Here is a 16873-nt window from a genome sequence, read left to right on the forward strand (position 1 = left end):
TCCATGATAGACAACATACACATGCAACTAGTTAAAAGTATTTTCAGCTTCAGGTCTGTAGTGATTGAGCCTCCATAGCAACCATTGTTTGCCATAGCAACCATTGTTCGCCATAGCAACCTGCGAAGTTCTAGAACTACCGCTCGGTGTGTTCCGGCAGCTTTGTTTACATTCCCGTCAATAACAATAGAACTAACAACCAGAGAACACCTAAAAATTGCACTTGACAACGAGTGTTAATGAATGTAGCATCACGCTTTGTTAAATTTAAAAAATGGTTTGGGAAAGAATCTTGCTTTAAGACTGGTAACCCGTTGTATAAAAGCAATAATATAATCTGGAGTCCATGTGTTATCATAGTTTTATCATGGCTGTGGTGGGCTACACACCTCAGCTTCACGTTGTGGCTCGTGGTAGTGCACAATAGTCCTTTACAGTTTGTTCTGACTATCAAGGTTTTAGTTTAACATCCCTGTGACAACACAGTATCCTGAGCCTTTACAGGAGTCTGCATGGAGGTTAACGTGAGAGTATTATTAATGACGCTGTAGGATTCAACCTCTAAGCAACCAACCCTGTTACAGGCCAGTCACTTTCTGGGGTGAACTTTTCCCGAGGATCAGCATCGTCACCCTACTCCGTCACTCCCAGTTCAGATACATTTGCCATAGCAACCATTGTTCGCCATAGCAACCTGCGAAGTTCTAGAACTACTAAGTTCTACTAACTACTACTATCAGATAACGGGCTCATGTTGGCGTATAGCAGAGCCAACACCCAAGCAGTAGTGGAGGGTATAAACCGTATACTCACTTCTTAAATCGCCACGATGCTTATCAAAGTAGTGTAGGTATACGCCGTATAAATGAATAAGGCTGAGGGAACAGATCAGAATGTTACTTATCATTTCGTCACCTTTTCGGTGCGTCAATGTGCACACGGCCTACATGCGAAGGTTTAAAAATACAATTTGCGGGAAACCACCCTTCTAAAACTGCGCACCGCACATGCGCACGTTTTCAGGGACAGAAATATCCGTTAGAAAAACGTATCATGGGTTGCTAATATGACTAGGATAATTAAGCTGGACAAACAAAGAAAATCCAATTATTTCCTCCATGTTTCTAATGGGATTGTGGCTATAGGCTACTTTGAATCAAGGTGCCTCATATTATCAAGTAAAATGTCCAGGTATCAAACAATTAACGAAGAGGGGGAAAAAAAATTATATAGCAATGCTGATGACAGGCCCAACAGTCATCTGGTAGATGGAAAGACATGTTCCCAAAAACCTTCAATTTAAAATGTTAAGCTAATCCAGTGGCTACAGAAACGCTACTAACCAAACAGTGCTAGGTGCCTGAGCACTTAAAAAAAAATAGCTACATTCCTTAGATTTTTACCCAGACCTCAAAAGTAGTCATCTGATGTGGTTTATTAAGCATCGTTACGGACTTAGAAAAACTAAAAAGAAATTGATGTTCTATTAAAAAGTGCAGGGTGTGTGTGTGTGTCTGAAACCTGTGAATTTCTGAGTCATTTGACAGCCCATTTGATCTGTTCCAATAGTAGACTTACTATTAGCCTACTTCCACAGTACAACTTAGGTTAGCCTGACAGTGAATGACCAATATGGGATTCATAGTTTTAGGTCATTCAGAGCGTAGGTCACTGTTTCTCATAGGGCGCCTTTCCTTAACTGGGAGGGCCGTTTTGCAAAATTACAGTATACCCACTAATTTCAGGCACCACTGCACCAGAGGGAGAAAACTGAATCCAAAAGCTAAATTTTCATGAAAGAAAATCAGAGTAAAACAAGAAACAAAAACACTCAGTGATTGTACAATTCATAAAAAAACATTTTTAAAAATGTCTCAATAAATCCAGGGAATAAAAGTTTAAAATCAAACATTTTTGAAAAAGTGGTATAGCAGTGTGAAAAAAAATAAAAAAAATTTGATTTGTCAAACTTGATTCCTTGTCAGTTCAAAGAGAAGACTGGTTGTCGTCTCAGACCCTCCTGTCTGGAGGCGCAGCGACCTGATCCGAGGGGTGTTCGTTCAGAAAGATCCGTCTAGTTGAAGTGACACACTTTCTCCATTGCCATCAGGATACTGAGCAGGGTGACAAATTACATGGTTAGTATATGGAAGCAGCTCCCCGGAAACTAAATGAAACTTAAATAAAACAATTAATATACCAAATATTACTGTGTTTGCCAACCGTGCATTAGTGCGCCTTTTGTATTTATTTAATAACTCGTCTTGACATTGATAGTGTTAAGGTAGAAGGGTAACTTTCTCACTCATTCACCCTACAAGTATCCACACTTCACCAATTATACATCCCCCCCCCCCACAAAAAAAAAAAAGTACTTTCTTTAAACATGAATGCACTATAATTTAAGCTTTAAAAACGGCAGTGTTCCTTCTTCCTCATGGAAAAATGTGTATAATTTAAGCATTTTCTTTGATGCCAAGAGCTGGGCCTTTAAAAAAAATGTTCCTTCCCTGGTTCATCTGGCAACATGCAGCCAAAGTCAGAATGCCTTGGAACTCCTTGTATGCACGTTTAAAATAAATATACATCTCTCTCTCTCTCTCTCTCTCTCTCTCATATTGGGTCCCTGATAAACTTGCAATCACAACATTTAAAAAAAAAGTTTCCCCGGGTCCACAGAAAAGCGTTTGAGAACCCCTTCCCTATATAGGGAGACATTTGGGACTCAGCCTTGGGACTGGTACAGTACCTGTCTGTTGGGTATCCTCCCTCACACAGGTTGACCAGGGCATACAGGTGTCGCAGAGCATATTCATACTGCAACACAAGAACAATCACAACTTCTATATACACTGTACTTTGAGCCATACTGGGAGGGAAAAAAATTAAATTAAAAACTGTACACCGTTTCAAAATGGAAAGTACATACAAGTCATAATGTTCCTACTTCCTCCACATGTCCTGTACAGAAGTCAGTGTTATGTCTGTCATTCTGTGTCAAGTTAAAAACGTCCCGTGGTCATGTGAGAAGTCTAGTTTAACAGTAAACACGTCTAAAAATCGGTCTGTAAAAATATGCTTTGATTTCAGTGACGTATTTATGTTATTCAGTCTCTGAAGTACATGAGTAACAGGCTGGGAGAGAGAAGTAGATCAACTCATCGTTGACAGGAACCTACAGTACCACAAATCAACTAGAGACAGTCATCTTGGGGACAAACCCTGAAATAAATGAAGGCTTAAGTGATGGTGCATCGGACTTGTGTATTCAAATGGGTCAATACTGTCATTGTATCTGTCCCTTTTCAAACAAAATGATTGAAATTAAAAAGGAGAGTTCTGGGCTGGGGCAGTTGGTACCATGGACTGCTTTAGGGCGAGTTCCTGTGAAGTGACAATTGTTGATGTAAAAAAAAAAAAAAAGCATGTCCTATAAATACATTTGCCAGACATATGCCAGACAGGACTGTACCTCAGTGATATGCCAGACAGGACTGTACCTCAGTGATATGCCAGACAGGACTGTACCTCAGTGATATGCCAGACAGGACTGTACCTCAGTGATATGCCAGACAGGACTGTACCTCAGTGATATGCCAGACAGGACTGTACCTCAGTGATATGCCAGTTGAAGCATCGCATCTTGTAGTTGTTGACAGCAGCCTGGTAGCATTGGTGCTGGGTCAGATCCAGCTTGGCACTCAGAACCCTCTGGGTCATGATCTCCTCTCCTGTCACTGTCTCTACCACCCTGCGCATGGTCTCTCCCAGCAGCTCGCGCACCTAGTGGGAATTAAAAAAATTAAATAAAAAAAACCACCAAGGTCTCCACTTATGAAATAACAGAAGCACCTGATGATAAAGTCTGGGTCATGTTCATTAGACACGAACAGAGCGAAACCATCTGAACTTCATTGAGGAACACTTGTTTTCAGTTTGTTACGGTGTGCCCAATTGAATAAATCCCAGGTTCATTGGGGGGGGGGGGGGGGGGGAGGAAAAAAATGCATATATTACAATAAAAAAATAAGGTAAACGCATTTCCTGTCCGTTACCTTGAGGTGTGACGTGATCTGGCTGAAGTATTTCTTGGTTGCAGAGATGTCGTTGGTCCTCATCAGCTTCCTCTTTAGGATGGCCAGGGGTACATCAGGGCTGGGGGTCAGGTCTGGGGCCGCTATGGGCTGCAGGGTCATGGGGGGAGCAGGCTTGGCATTACCTTGGAAGGCCATCACCTTCATATGGGCCAGAGTCTGGAGAACAGATAAATACAGCTAGTTAACCTCCTCCTCCATACAGGTCAGAGTCTAGAGAACAGATAAATACAGCTAGTTAACCTCCATACAGGCCAGAGTCTAGAGAACAGATAAATACAGCTAGTTAACCTCCATACAGGTCAGTCTAGAGAACAGATAAATACAGCTAGTTAACCTCCATACAGGTCAGAGTCTAGAGAACAGATAAATACAGCTAGTTAACCACCTCCTCCATACAGGTCAGAGTCTAGAGAACAGATAAATACAGCTAGTTAACCTCCATACAGGTCAGAGTCTAGAGGACAGATAAATACAGCTAGTTAACCTCCATACAGGTCAGAGTCTAGAGGACAGATAAATACAGCTAGTTAACCTCCTCCTCCATACAGGTCAGAGTCTAGAGAACAGATAAATACAGCTAGTTAACCTCCATACAGGCCAGAGTCTAGAGAACAGATAAATACAGCTAGTTAACCTCCATACAGGTCAGTCTAGAGAACAGATAAATACAGCTAGTTAACCTCCATACAGGTCAGAGTCTAGAGAACAGATAAATACAGCTAGTTAACCACCTCCTCCATACAGGTCAGAGTCTAGAGAACAGATAAATACAGCTAGTTAACCTCCATACAGGTCAGAGTCTAGAGGACAGATAAATACAGCTAGTTAACCTCCTCCTCCATACAGGTCAGAGTCTAGAGAACAGATAAATACAGCTAGTTAACCTCCTCCTCCATACAGGTCAGAGTCTAGAGAACAGATAAATACAGCTAGTTAACCTCCATACAGGCCAGAGTCTAGGTAACAGATAAATACAGCTAGTTAACCTCCATACAGGCCAGAGTCTAGAGAACAGATAAATACAGCTAGTTAACCTCCTCCTCCATACAGGTCAGAGTCTAGAGAACAGATAAATACAGCTAGTTAACCTCCTCCTCCATACAGGTCAGAGTCTAGAGAACAGATAAATACAGCTAGTTAACCTCCATACAGGCCAGAGTCTAGGTAACAGATAAATACAGCTAGTTAACCTCCATACAGGTCAGTCTAGAGAACAGATAAATACAGCTAGTTAACCTCCATACAGGTCAGAGTCTAGAGAACAGATAAATACAGCTAGTTAACCACCTCCTCCATACAGGTCAGAGTCTAGAGAACAGATAAATACAGCTAGTTAACCTCCATACAGGTCAGAGTCTAGAGGACAGATAAATACAGCTAGTTAACCTCCATACAGGTCAGAGTCTAGAGGACAGATAAATACAGCTAGTTAACCACCTCCTCCATACAGGTCAGAGTCTAGAGAACAGATAAATACAGCTAGTTAACCACCATACAGGTCAGAGTCTAGAGAACAGATAAATACAGCTAGTTAACCTCCTCCTCCATACAGGTCAGAGTCTAGAGAACAGATAAATACAGCTAGTTAATCTCCTCCTCCATACAGGTCAGAGTCTAGAGAACAGATAAATACAGCTAGTTAACCTCCTCCTCCATACAGGTCAGAGTCTAGAGAACAGATAAATACAGCTAGTTAACCTCCATACAGGCCAGAGTCTAGGTAACAGATAAATACAGCTAGTTAACCTCCATACAGGCCAGAGTCTAGAGAACAGATAAATACAGCTAGTTAACCTCCTCCTCCATACAGGTCAGAGTCTAGAGAACAGATAAATACAGCTAGTTAACCTCCTCCTCCATACAGGTCAGAGTCTAGAGAACAGATAAATACAGCTAGTTAACCTCCTCCTCCATACAGGTCAGAGTCTAGAGAACAGATAAATACAGCTAGTTAACCTCCATACAGGCCAGAGTCTAGGTAACAGATAAATACAGCTAGTTAACCTCCATACAGGCCAGAGTCTAGAGAACAGATAAATACAGCTAGTTAACCTCCATACAGGCCAGAGTCTAGAGAACAGATAAATACAGCTAGTTAACCACCATACAGGCCAGAGTCTAGAGACGGTACCGTCTCGTTCATTCAAATCGTCTATTGGAACATAAACATTAGCCATCTGAACAGACGTGAGGAAGTCGAGGTTTGTTAACCCTCTAAAAAAAAAAAAAAATTTTTTACATCTAAATCTTAGCAGATAAAACCCATTTCACTAAAACGTCATGTGACTCCTCAGCTGAACGTTTCAACAGGAATTAGCTAGGTCTTCCCTCTGAATCCCTCACCTTGTTTCCAAACTGCATGACGTGGCTGGTGTTGGTGTGGCTCCTGACGATCTTGAACTGTTTAATCAGCGTCTCTTTGCTCAGGTCCTCCTGGACAACAGTCGGGGAAAGAGACATTACAAAGAGAATTGACAGTGAGTGGCTAAGGATGTTCTGGCCCCCTATTTTGGGCGAAACACATTGGAGTAACAGCTATAGCCAACAGCAGTAATTTCTTTACAGAAACACAAATCAGTAAAGACTTGCGGTTAATCGAGGACATCGTTTACGTTTTTGTGTTTAGCTTTTTCTAAAGGAATCAGAAGTTGTGTCCCGACATGTGAAGGAGCACGTCAGAGTCCTCCATCCAGTTAACACTGTACCAGTCTCACCACGTCAGAGTCCTCCATCCAGTTAACACTGTACCAGTCTCACCACATCAGAGTCCTCCATCCAGTTAACACTGTACCAGACTCACCACGTCAGAGTCCTCCATCCAGTTAACACTGTACCAGACTCACCACATCAGAGTCCTCCATCCAGTTAACACTGTACCAGTCCCCCAGGTAGGTCTCCCTCTTGTCATCATAGTAGCAGGCGTAGGACGACTCATGAGAGTTGGCTGCTGTGGTGGCATACACTGAAGGAGAGAGAGAGAGCATTAAAAACAGGATCTATGGATCCAGGACACTGCTTATACACGATCACAGTTGGAAATCCATAGCTTGATTGATTATACACAAGAACAAAATATATATATGTTTTAAAGTAGTAAAGAAACACCCTCATGGTTTAATGTTGGACGGTAGACAATGAAGACTTTGGCCTGTGGGTAACAATATAACGTTATGGGATGTAAAGTACCTAAGGCCAGCGGGATGTAAAGTACCTAAGGCCAGCGGGATGTAAAGTACCTAAGGCCAGCGGGATGTAAAGTACCTAAGGCCAGCGGGATGTAAAGTACCTAAGGCCAGCGGGATGTAAAGTACCTAAGGCCAGCGCGATGTAAAGTACCTAAGGCCAGCGGGATGTAAAGTACCTAAGGCCAGCGGGATGTACATTTACATTTAAGTCATTTAGCAGACCCTCTTATCCAGAGCGACTTACAAATGTAAAGTACTTAAGTCAAAATACTACTGAAGTCATTTTGGGGGGGTATTTTTTTCCCCTTCCCCTGACACCAAGTACTCGTTACAGTTTGAATGCTTAGCAGGACAGGAAAATGGTCTAATATGAAACAAGTAATCAAGAGAACGTCGCTGGTCATCCCTACTGCCTCTGATCTGGCAGAGTCACATGCTTCGTTTGTAAGTGATGCCTGAGGGTTCCAGCATGCCCCTGGCTATCTGTAAAAAAAAGAATGGTGCCGTCTGGTTTGCTTAATATAAAAGTATATTTAAAACCAAATACCTTTACTTAAGTATGACATTTGGGTACTTTTTCCACCACTGCTTGAGACTAGGATCTAGTCCAGACAGACTAGGATCTAGTCCAGACAGACTAGGATCTAGTCCAGACAGACTAGGATCTAGTCCAGACAGACTAGGATCTAGTCCAGACAGACTAGGATCTAGTCCAGACAGACTAGGATCTAGTCCAGACAGACTAGGATCTAGTCCAGACAGACTAGGATCTAGTCCAGACAGACTAGGATCTAGTCCAGACAGACTAGGATCTAGTCCAGACAGTAGACTACAGAGACAAGGATCTACATGGCCCATGGAGCAGAGCATGACAATAACCAAGGGTCTGGCACAGACCATCTCTCCTTAAGGTCTTTTCACACAATCAGTGACAAAAAAAACACAATGTAGCTGCCATCTGCTTGTATGAAAACTTATGTACATGTGACTGGTTCTACTTAATTGGCCGCCTGAACAGACCCTTACAAAAGGGCTGATTTGAGAAGTAGGTTGAAATTGCCCCTAGACGCTGATCTTGGGTCAGATTTTTTTGGTTGCATTTCCCCCCCCCCCCCCCCCACTAATGGTTAAGGTTAGATTGGGAGAGCTGATCCTAGATATGTACGTAGGGAAAAGTTCACCTCAGAGCATGATTTAGCGAGCGGCCAAAAAACAGCCCTGTTCAGGGTGACTAGACATTTGGGGGGGGGGGGGGTGGAGTGATGCCGACAATTACATTGGAGCTTCCATCAATCTGCAAAATTTAAAGCTTGGAGTAACGGCTACAGCTTTAAATTTTGCAGATAGATTGATGGAAGCTCCAATGTAATTGTCTGCATCACTTCCCCCACCAATAAAAAACAAAATAGCGATAATTTAATTTTGAAATAACCAGTTGTAATCTGAATGAAGGGAAAAGGGTCATTGTTGAACATGGGGTGAGACATTGTTTATAATCTACTATTGAACCAGTTTGGATGCAAGTATAACTGAAGCCTTTAGTGAGGTCACAATAGTCTTACGCTTTAATCATTTATGCCCTTCAAATTCATATTCATTATGTTAATAGGCCTGTTTCATTTTGTCTGGCTGGGTGTAGGCAAGGCCACAAGCAAATAGGTAAACTGGGATATGACCAAAGAGTAATAAATAAAATACAGGGTGATTTTTTTTTGCCACAAATAGACAGGCATTTTCCTTTCCACAGTAGCAAGATCTTATCTATTTGCTAACTTTCTATTAAAAATGTATTGGAGTGAGATCATTTATTTAGGGATATGAATAGCGAGTATGTCCACATCGCCGTCACACCATTTAATTGGTAAACTACACGGTAATGTAAAAGTTGTATTCTTTTGTGAGCCAATAGGTAATATAGTACACTTATAATTTGGTTTTAATCCAGAGAGGTAAGAAAAAAAAAGTATCTAGATCCTCTAGGAGGGATCCTAATTGTGGATTTAAAAAAGACGACATGAATCAGCGTACAATGACACCTTTGTTTTTAAGCCCTGGGTTTTCTAACCCCTTGATATTTTTGGATATGATTTTAACATTTCAAATGGCCATAATAAATTAGATGATACGCCAATAGTGGACAAACTTGTTTTACTCCAACAATTTAAAAACTTTGAGAAGTAGTCATTATTTACACCTAGTGTTACTACACATAACCCATTTTAGCAGATTCTCCAAAATGGAAATCTCTCAGGTATTTCTATGTAAATGACAGTCGTACTTTATTAAAAGTAAGAGTAGGCAGACTTAACGAGAGCTGAATAGGAGTCAAGAGGCAGGACAGGCCCTGTCCGAGGCAGGACGGGCCCTGTCCGAGGCAGGACGGGCCCTGTCCGAGTCAGGGGTTGGATAGAGTCAAAGCAACTGGCTCTCACAGTCTCACGTCAGAATTAGACATTTATCCATGTTTCTCAAATTTCAAAGTGTTTAAGATTGAGCTTAGGCATTAACTCCAAATGTTTTAAGGTTAGGTATTAACTTTCAATTGGACAAGGGTTAAAACTAAAATATACTTTTTATTTTTTTTAAATTATAAACTTTCCATCATTGGAGTCGAACATGCAACTTTTGGCGCCAGATGCTCACCGAAATCTACTTGAAGATAACAGCGCTCAATGCTGCCCCCTAGAGGCCGGACATCGAATAATGACTCGCATCACTGGTGACCTGGCCGGTCAAAGAGCGGTCAAGAGTATCTTGAACGCACCCCTGATACCTTCAGTGATTAACCTGTTCTTCCTATCAGGGTTTCGGGATAGCTCCCTGTGATTGGAGTCACAGGGAGGTTCAAGCGCAGCGTCACTCACCATCGACGTCAGCAGGCAGGTCGGTCATCATTGATCCCGACTCACAGGCCTCGATATAGAACACCAACTGAGAGCAGGGAAGATCAAGGAACACAACAAGTCCAGTCAGGGGAAAACTATGTTTAAAAGATAATGATTAAATAATTCTACCCTGAAACATAACTAATTAGTTGTTTATGTAGCATGTATAATGAATAATTAAAGTATTAAACATAAGTCCAACTTGGTTGGACTGGGAGGGAGATAAATGTGTCCCGAAGAAAATACAGAGAATAATTAAAACTGTGTTTGGCTCAACCTGGCTAGAACTCTTGAGAAACTTATGATAGGACAGGGAGTACTTCTCAAGCTTCCTCTAATCTCGGGGGAAGGGAACAGACAGCGCTGGCTAGTGATACAGTGGTGAAAACTCTGGAGAAGCACACAACTCACCTACTGTTTGTGTGTATGTATGTGTGTAGGATATCTAGTGTTTGTTTGTTTGTTTGTATGTGCGTAGGATATCTGTTTGTGTGCATGCACGTAGGATATGAAGTGAACTATAAAATGGATGTCTTTGTATAATGGACTTCAGAGTACTCTCGTGAATAAACATTTTGACTATTGTAAGCTGGGACTCTCGTCCGTTTCATTCAACCAGAATCTTACAAACTCTGGGTTGCAGACTGAGTAGATTAATTGAAGTTTGTGAACATTGATAGCGAAAGTCACATAACACTATCATCCGGACTGTCACCTCTAACTTCAGTCTTAAATCAATGTTATTTAATGACCATGTGATTGGTGCTCCACATCCACAAACAATAAACAGGTTTAACTACCGCACCTTTCCGTATTTCTTGTTCTCATGCATGTAGTTGATGGCAGCCATGAGGTCGGCAACATGAAGCTGTAGAAAAAAAAAAAAAAAAACATTTCATAAATAGTTTCATTTCTGTTTTTCTTCCAGTACATTAACTTTAAAACAAAGAGGCACTAGACCCCATGTGGTAGAGCCACAAGAGTCAGTCACAAGATCCTAGGTTGCCCAAGGCATTGTGGGAGGAGTATTCCTCATCTTGTTCAGTGACTCAGTCTCTGCCACAAAACTTTTCTGCTGAGTGACAGAACATAAGGGTTTTTTTTCGACCAGGCTTAAAAATATGAGATTTTTTATCATAACAGTAACTCATAACCTGTTCTGAATGTTAATTCAAATACATGGTAGCTTTCTGTTTCACAGAGAGCAGAACGAGGTCGTTCATCCAGCCATGGACAGAAAAGGAAGGCGCTGTCTGAAATCACACCCTATATAGTGCACTACTTTAGACCCTATATAGTGCACTCCTTTAGACCCTATTCTCTATATAGTGCACTACTTTTAGGCCAGAGGGTAGTGTTCCATTTCTGCCAACAAGCAAGTGTTCAGAGAAGAGAAATAACCCTGGGAGACGAGCAGGAAGTGTAAAAGTGCTTACATCATCATTGGGGAAGGCCAGCAGCCCAGGAGCTCCATGATCAGTGAAGTAGACAAACACGTGATCGTTGGGACCGCTGCCAACAGGAAGAGAAAAATTAAATTGATAAACCAGGTGTTTTTCCTTTGAACTGAAAGATATGACACAATCACATTTTCAAGCTGTGAGACTGTTTTTCCAGGGAAAGTTCTGTCAAGAAACTTTATGACAATACATTGTTGTAAATGATTTATTTCATTTCATTTTAGAAGACTACCTTAAAGTTCTGGGATAACTTCACCCTACTGTGGTAATCCTATGATATAGTCCAACCTGCTTCCCCCCCCAATCACTTGCCTCTTCAGCACTTTCCCAGAACCCCCCTTAGCACTGGCTGAGTCACCCTTCAGCACAGCCAGGAAGTTGTCAGCGGTCACAGCCTGCAGGGTACACAGAGAGCAGACACTGAGGACAGTTCTGACTTCAGATCTATGTGAGCAACTTGAATAAGGGTCTCAACTTCTTGAACAGTACTATATAAAGCATTGATTGTTGTGTGACGATATTACCACTGACAAAAAAAAAATAATAATACAAATACAGCATTTGAAATGTTCCATTTTCCATCCACTCACGTCTCCAGTGTAGTCTTTGGGGACTCCCTTGTAGACGTCTGTCCCATTAGGTCGGTTGATCACCACCCCTGGGGTGGGGTTTCTGAAAAACAAAGGGGGTAAATAACCTAAATCAGATACGTGCCTGGAGGAAACAGGCCATACGATTTATTATATGACCGCAAAACCCTACAGGGGACACCCCCCCCCCCCCCCCTTTACGCCACCCAACAGCTAGTAATGTGCCTACCCTGTGCCCGTGTGTTTGAGAACTGAGCAGAAGACACAACAGTTGGACAAATAAAATGTTGACCGTCTACAGTCTTGGCAAGACACGCATTCTATCACAATACACATTAGCACTGTAATATAATGGCATTCAGTGTGTGGCAGTTTGGAATTATCATGAAGAGCAATGACGAAAAGTATTTTTTTATTACTAAAACCACAGTATCACTTCCTCTATCCTCCAATGACAGGAATCACACCATCATCTATTCCTACAGTAGTCAAATTCAAAACTCAGATACTGAATAAAAAAATTTTTTAAAAAAAAACTTTCACACGCACAAAACTAAAGCGTCACATGATTCTGTTTGTTTCAATTCAGACTTAAGTATTACTTAGAAGAGTACATCCCAGCAGCATCTAGATGCAGGAAATATTACAGGATCGAAACAAAAACAGCATTGTTGTACAGTTAAAAACAAATATATATGACAACATTCGATTTTTTACCTACATCAAGACACCTCCTGCATCAAAGTAGGTCAATATGAGTATCTAGTGATTACAGTAAGACGAGTACAACTTCAAATGTGTCGGTCATTGATTGGTTCCAATACCTGCGTATGAATTAACCAATGGCTGATGTTGCTACTGGACAAGAGAGAACATTCTTTTCATTAGATATAATTGTCTTCCACCTTAAACCCTGAACCTTATGGCCCATCCCGGCACCATAATTCCCAGCGTGTTAAGAGCAGCTAAATTAGATCCTTGTGACTGAGAGTCAGGCGTGTCTTAGTGAGCCTCTAAAACTGACCACCTTCCAAATGCGACACTATTCACTTTACTGTGTAATACCTTTGATCAGGGTCCATAGGGCTCTGGTTAAAACTAGTGCACTGTATAGGGAATAGGGCACCTTTTGAGAAACACTCAATTTACTGGATGGTGTCTGACAGCTACTGCTTCTAGAATCGTTTATAAAAAATAAAATTAAAGGAACCTTTATTTGACTAGGCAAGTCAATTAAGAACAAATTCTTATTTACAATGACGGCCTACCCTGGCCAAACCCGGACCAATTGTGCGCCGCCCTACGGGACTCCCAATCACAGCCGGATGTGATTCAGCCTGGATTCAAACCAGGGACTGTAGTGACGCCTCTTGCACTAGATGCAGTGCCTTAGACCGCTGCGAGAGCCCGAGTGGCGTATAGATGCACAGGGTCTGGCTGCTGCCTGTACGCCACAGCACTATGAGGAAATGTTTTAGACCCATCATGCACCCAAAACAAGGAGAACATATGCTCTGCTCTCATCTCAGGAATGCAAATATTGCAGAACCAACCCATAATAAAAACAGACTAAAGCTGGCTAAATCTGAAGAGAAGATAAGGCTGTTGTCATTTATAATCCTGGAGAGGACCATGTGTAGTCCTTCATGACAATCTGTACTGGATTACAGCAACCCTAGGACGTTGTCTGCTTAGTTCTTCACCTTTTTAACAAGGTAGACAACAGAAATACTCACTGCTCATTGGTCGCCAGGTCATCATACATCATCACGACAATCTGCTCGTCAGGAATGCCATTTCTGTGGACGATCTGGTACGCATGGCAGGCGTCGGCCTAGGGTGGGGGAGGGGGGGGACACACGAAGTAAACTAATCATGTAATGTAAGGCAACAAGTCACCCCACTAATCACAGTCAGCTTAATTGAGAGGAAGGAGTTAGAATGTATTATGTCACTTTACAGAGCAGCAGCTAGGAACACATCCAGTCAGTCAACTGCTAAATACAGAGCAGCAGCTAAATACAGAGCAGCAGCTAGGTACACATCCAGTCAGTCAATTTCTAAATACAGAGCAGCAGCTAAATACAGAGCAGCAGCTAGGAACACAGCCAGTCAGTCAACTGCTAAATACAGAGCAGCAGCTAGGAACACAGCCAGTCAGTCAACTGCTAAATACAGAGCAGCAGCTAGGAACACAGCCAGTCAGTCAACTGCTAAATACAGAGCAGCAGCTAAATACAGAGCAGCAGCTAAGAACACAGCCAGTCAGTCAACTGCTAAATACAGAGCAGCAGCTAAATACAGAGCAGCAGCTAGGAACACAGCCAGTCAGTCAACTGCTAAATACAGAGCAGCAGCTAAATACAGAGCAGCAGCTAGGTACACATCCAGTCAGTCAATTTCTAAATACAGAGCAGCAGCTAAATACAGAGCAGCAGCTAGGAACACAGCCAGTCAGTCAACTGCTAAATACAGAGCAGCAGCTAAATACAGAGCAGCAGCTAAATACAGAGCAGCAGCTACGAACACAGCCAGTCAGTCAACTGCTAAATACAGAGCAGCAGCTAAATACAGAGCAGCAGCTAGGAACACAGCCAGTCAGTCAACTGCTAAATACAGAGCAGCAGCTAAATACAGAGCAGCAGCTAAATACAGAGCAGCAGCTAGGAACACAGCCAGTCAGTCAACTGCTAAATACAGAGCAGCAGCTAAATACAGAGCAGCAGCTAGGAACACAGCCAGTCAGTCAACTGCTAAATACAGAGCAGCAGCTAAATACAGAGCAGCAGCTAGGAACACAGCCAGTCAGTCAACTGCTAAATACAGAGCAGCAGCTAAATACAGAGCAGCAGCTAAATACAGAGCAGCAGCTAAATACAGAGCAGCAGCTAGGAACACAGCCAGTCAGTCAACTGCTAAATACAGAGCAGCAGCTAAATACAGATCAGCAGCTAGGTACACATCCAGTCAGTCAACTGCTAAATACAGAGCAGCAGCTAAATACAGAGCAGCAGCTAAATACAGAGCAGCAGCTATGTACACAGCTAGTCAGTCAAAAAAAAAAAATCAGGTAAACTCAATAAATAATCCATCACAGCATCTATCCATTTGATTATCTGAATGTGATTGAGAATGAGGGGTTATTGATTGACAAGCTCATGAGTATGTTTACTGATTATTATGCAACTTTGTCACATGCCCCCCCAAATACAACAGGTGTAGACCGTACTTACAAGCCCTTAACCAACAGTGCCGTTCAATAAAGAGTTCATTAAGAATATTTACCAAAAAACTAAAAGTATATTATTATTTTTTAAATAAATAGCGAGGCTATATACAGGGGGTACCGGTACCAAGTCAATATGCGGGGTTACAGGTTAGACGAGACAATTTGTACATGTCGGTTGGGGTGAATCACTGCTTCATACAATGTTAAAAAGGACTAGCTACATTAGTAATATAGTGGCCAATGTCAGCTATGCATGTCTAGTCCTTATCAATAAAAGGGAAAGTCACCTTCAAGTCTAGGCGGATAGAATTAAAATTGGTCAAATACACTGTAATATGTCCCGAATAGCCCCATTTTCCCTTTATAGTGCAATACTTATGCCCTTGTCAAAAGTAGTGCACTATACAAGGGAATAGGGAGCCATTTGGGACGTGTTCATGGCAAAAGATTACAACAATGACTCACTCAACTGATAAAGTCAAGTGTACGTTAACAGATAAAAATAAATTAAAAAACAAACATTTTTCTTCACCTTTTAAAATCACAAAATGTACTAGTCTAACTTCTCTCTTACCTGGTGCCGGTAGTTGTACCAGCCATTGGAGCCAGCGACGATCACCACCCAGTTCTTCCCGTTTTCACGCTGTTGTGTTGGGAAAGCATTAGCCACAAGTCCCAGACTGAGGCCCAGAAGGGCTAGGGTCGAAGTTAACATCATCCTCTGTCCTGGTAAAAAAAAAAAAGGTATTATCATCACTGCATATCAAGTTACTAACTAGATGTTTATGGTTTTTTTTCTTTGTCCACACATGTTTTGAAATGTCAAAAGATTATATTAACACTGTCTAAAAATTGGCCGACTGCCGCGACTGTTTACAGTTGAGTAAAGTAGCAAGCTACAGCAAACGTGCTGTTTGGTCGATCCTACGGCTACCAACATTAGCTAGGTAAGCTAGCTGTCAGTTACACCATCCATTTCCAAAATCACTGAAGCAGCAAATCTACACTAACAGTAGCCTATAACAACAACTTAGCTATATTTGAGGTATCATCGAAAAAATAAAATAGTTTGATTACCTTTTTTTCGTTTTTCTGAGATGTTGTTGTCACGAAGACTCGGATACCGTTTGTAGCTGTTGCATTGAGGAGAGGATTTTTATGCCAATCACAGGGTTGGGAAAAAAAACCCAGTCAGGATTTACTGGACAGCCAATCAGATCGCCCCAAGACGGGGAAGGCGGGTCATGATTGGATAAATCAGTCTACGTTTTAAACACATGATACAAAGTCATGTGCTTGTCTCTGATTCTCTGGTTAAAAAATATGACTTGTTCCTATTTTTCATGACATGGTCTTTTGTCAGTGGTGGAAAAAAGTTCCCAATTGTCATACTTGGGTAAAAGTAAAGATATCTTAATAGGAAATTA

The 16873-nt window shown here is 41.7% G+C and overlaps 1 protein-coding gene across 1 annotated transcript; it reads right to left on the reverse strand.

Moving 5' to 3' along the window:
* Positions 1-1417: 1417 nt before the first annotated feature.
* LOC115161884 (legumain) lies at positions 1418-16596 on the reverse strand. The gene is made up of 14 exons (XM_029712692.1): positions 16524-16596; positions 16021-16174; positions 13954-14051; positions 12218-12299; positions 11940-12022; positions 11604-11679; positions 10973-11035; positions 10147-10213; positions 6941-7059; positions 6441-6530; positions 4056-4253; positions 3613-3783; positions 2750-2817; positions 1418-2114 (listed from the first exon to the last, which is right to left on the reverse strand). Exons 2-14 carry the CDS (start codon positions 16162-16164, stop codon positions 2075-2077), a joined length of 1299 nt encoding a protein of 432 aa, XP_029568552.1. The 5' UTR covers positions 16165-16174; positions 16524-16596; the 3' UTR covers positions 1418-2074.
* Between the last annotated feature and the right edge of the window lie 277 nt (positions 16597-16873).

Source organism: Salmo trutta, chromosome 25, assembly GCF_901001165.1.
Source record: "Salmo trutta chromosome 25, fSalTru1.1, whole genome shotgun sequence".
NCBI classification, from domain to species: domain Eukaryota; kingdom Metazoa; phylum Chordata; class Actinopteri; order Salmoniformes; family Salmonidae; genus Salmo; species Salmo trutta.

Bases quoted from the DNA above. Each gene is read 5' to 3' on its own strand.
- LOC115161884 (XM_029712692.1), bottom strand. From the start codon at position 16,164: ATGATGTTAACTTCGACCCTAGCCCTTCTGGGCCTCAGTCTGGGACTT. The intron at 11,680-11,939 runs GCAAGTGATTGG...TCCTGTTGGCAG, and splicing joins TCTGGGAAAGTGCTGAAGAG to CGGTCCCAACGATCACGTGT. The intron at 11,036-11,603 runs GTAAGCACTTTT...TTTTTTCTACAG, and splicing joins TGGCCTTCCCCAATGATGAT to CTTCATGTTGCCGACCTCAT.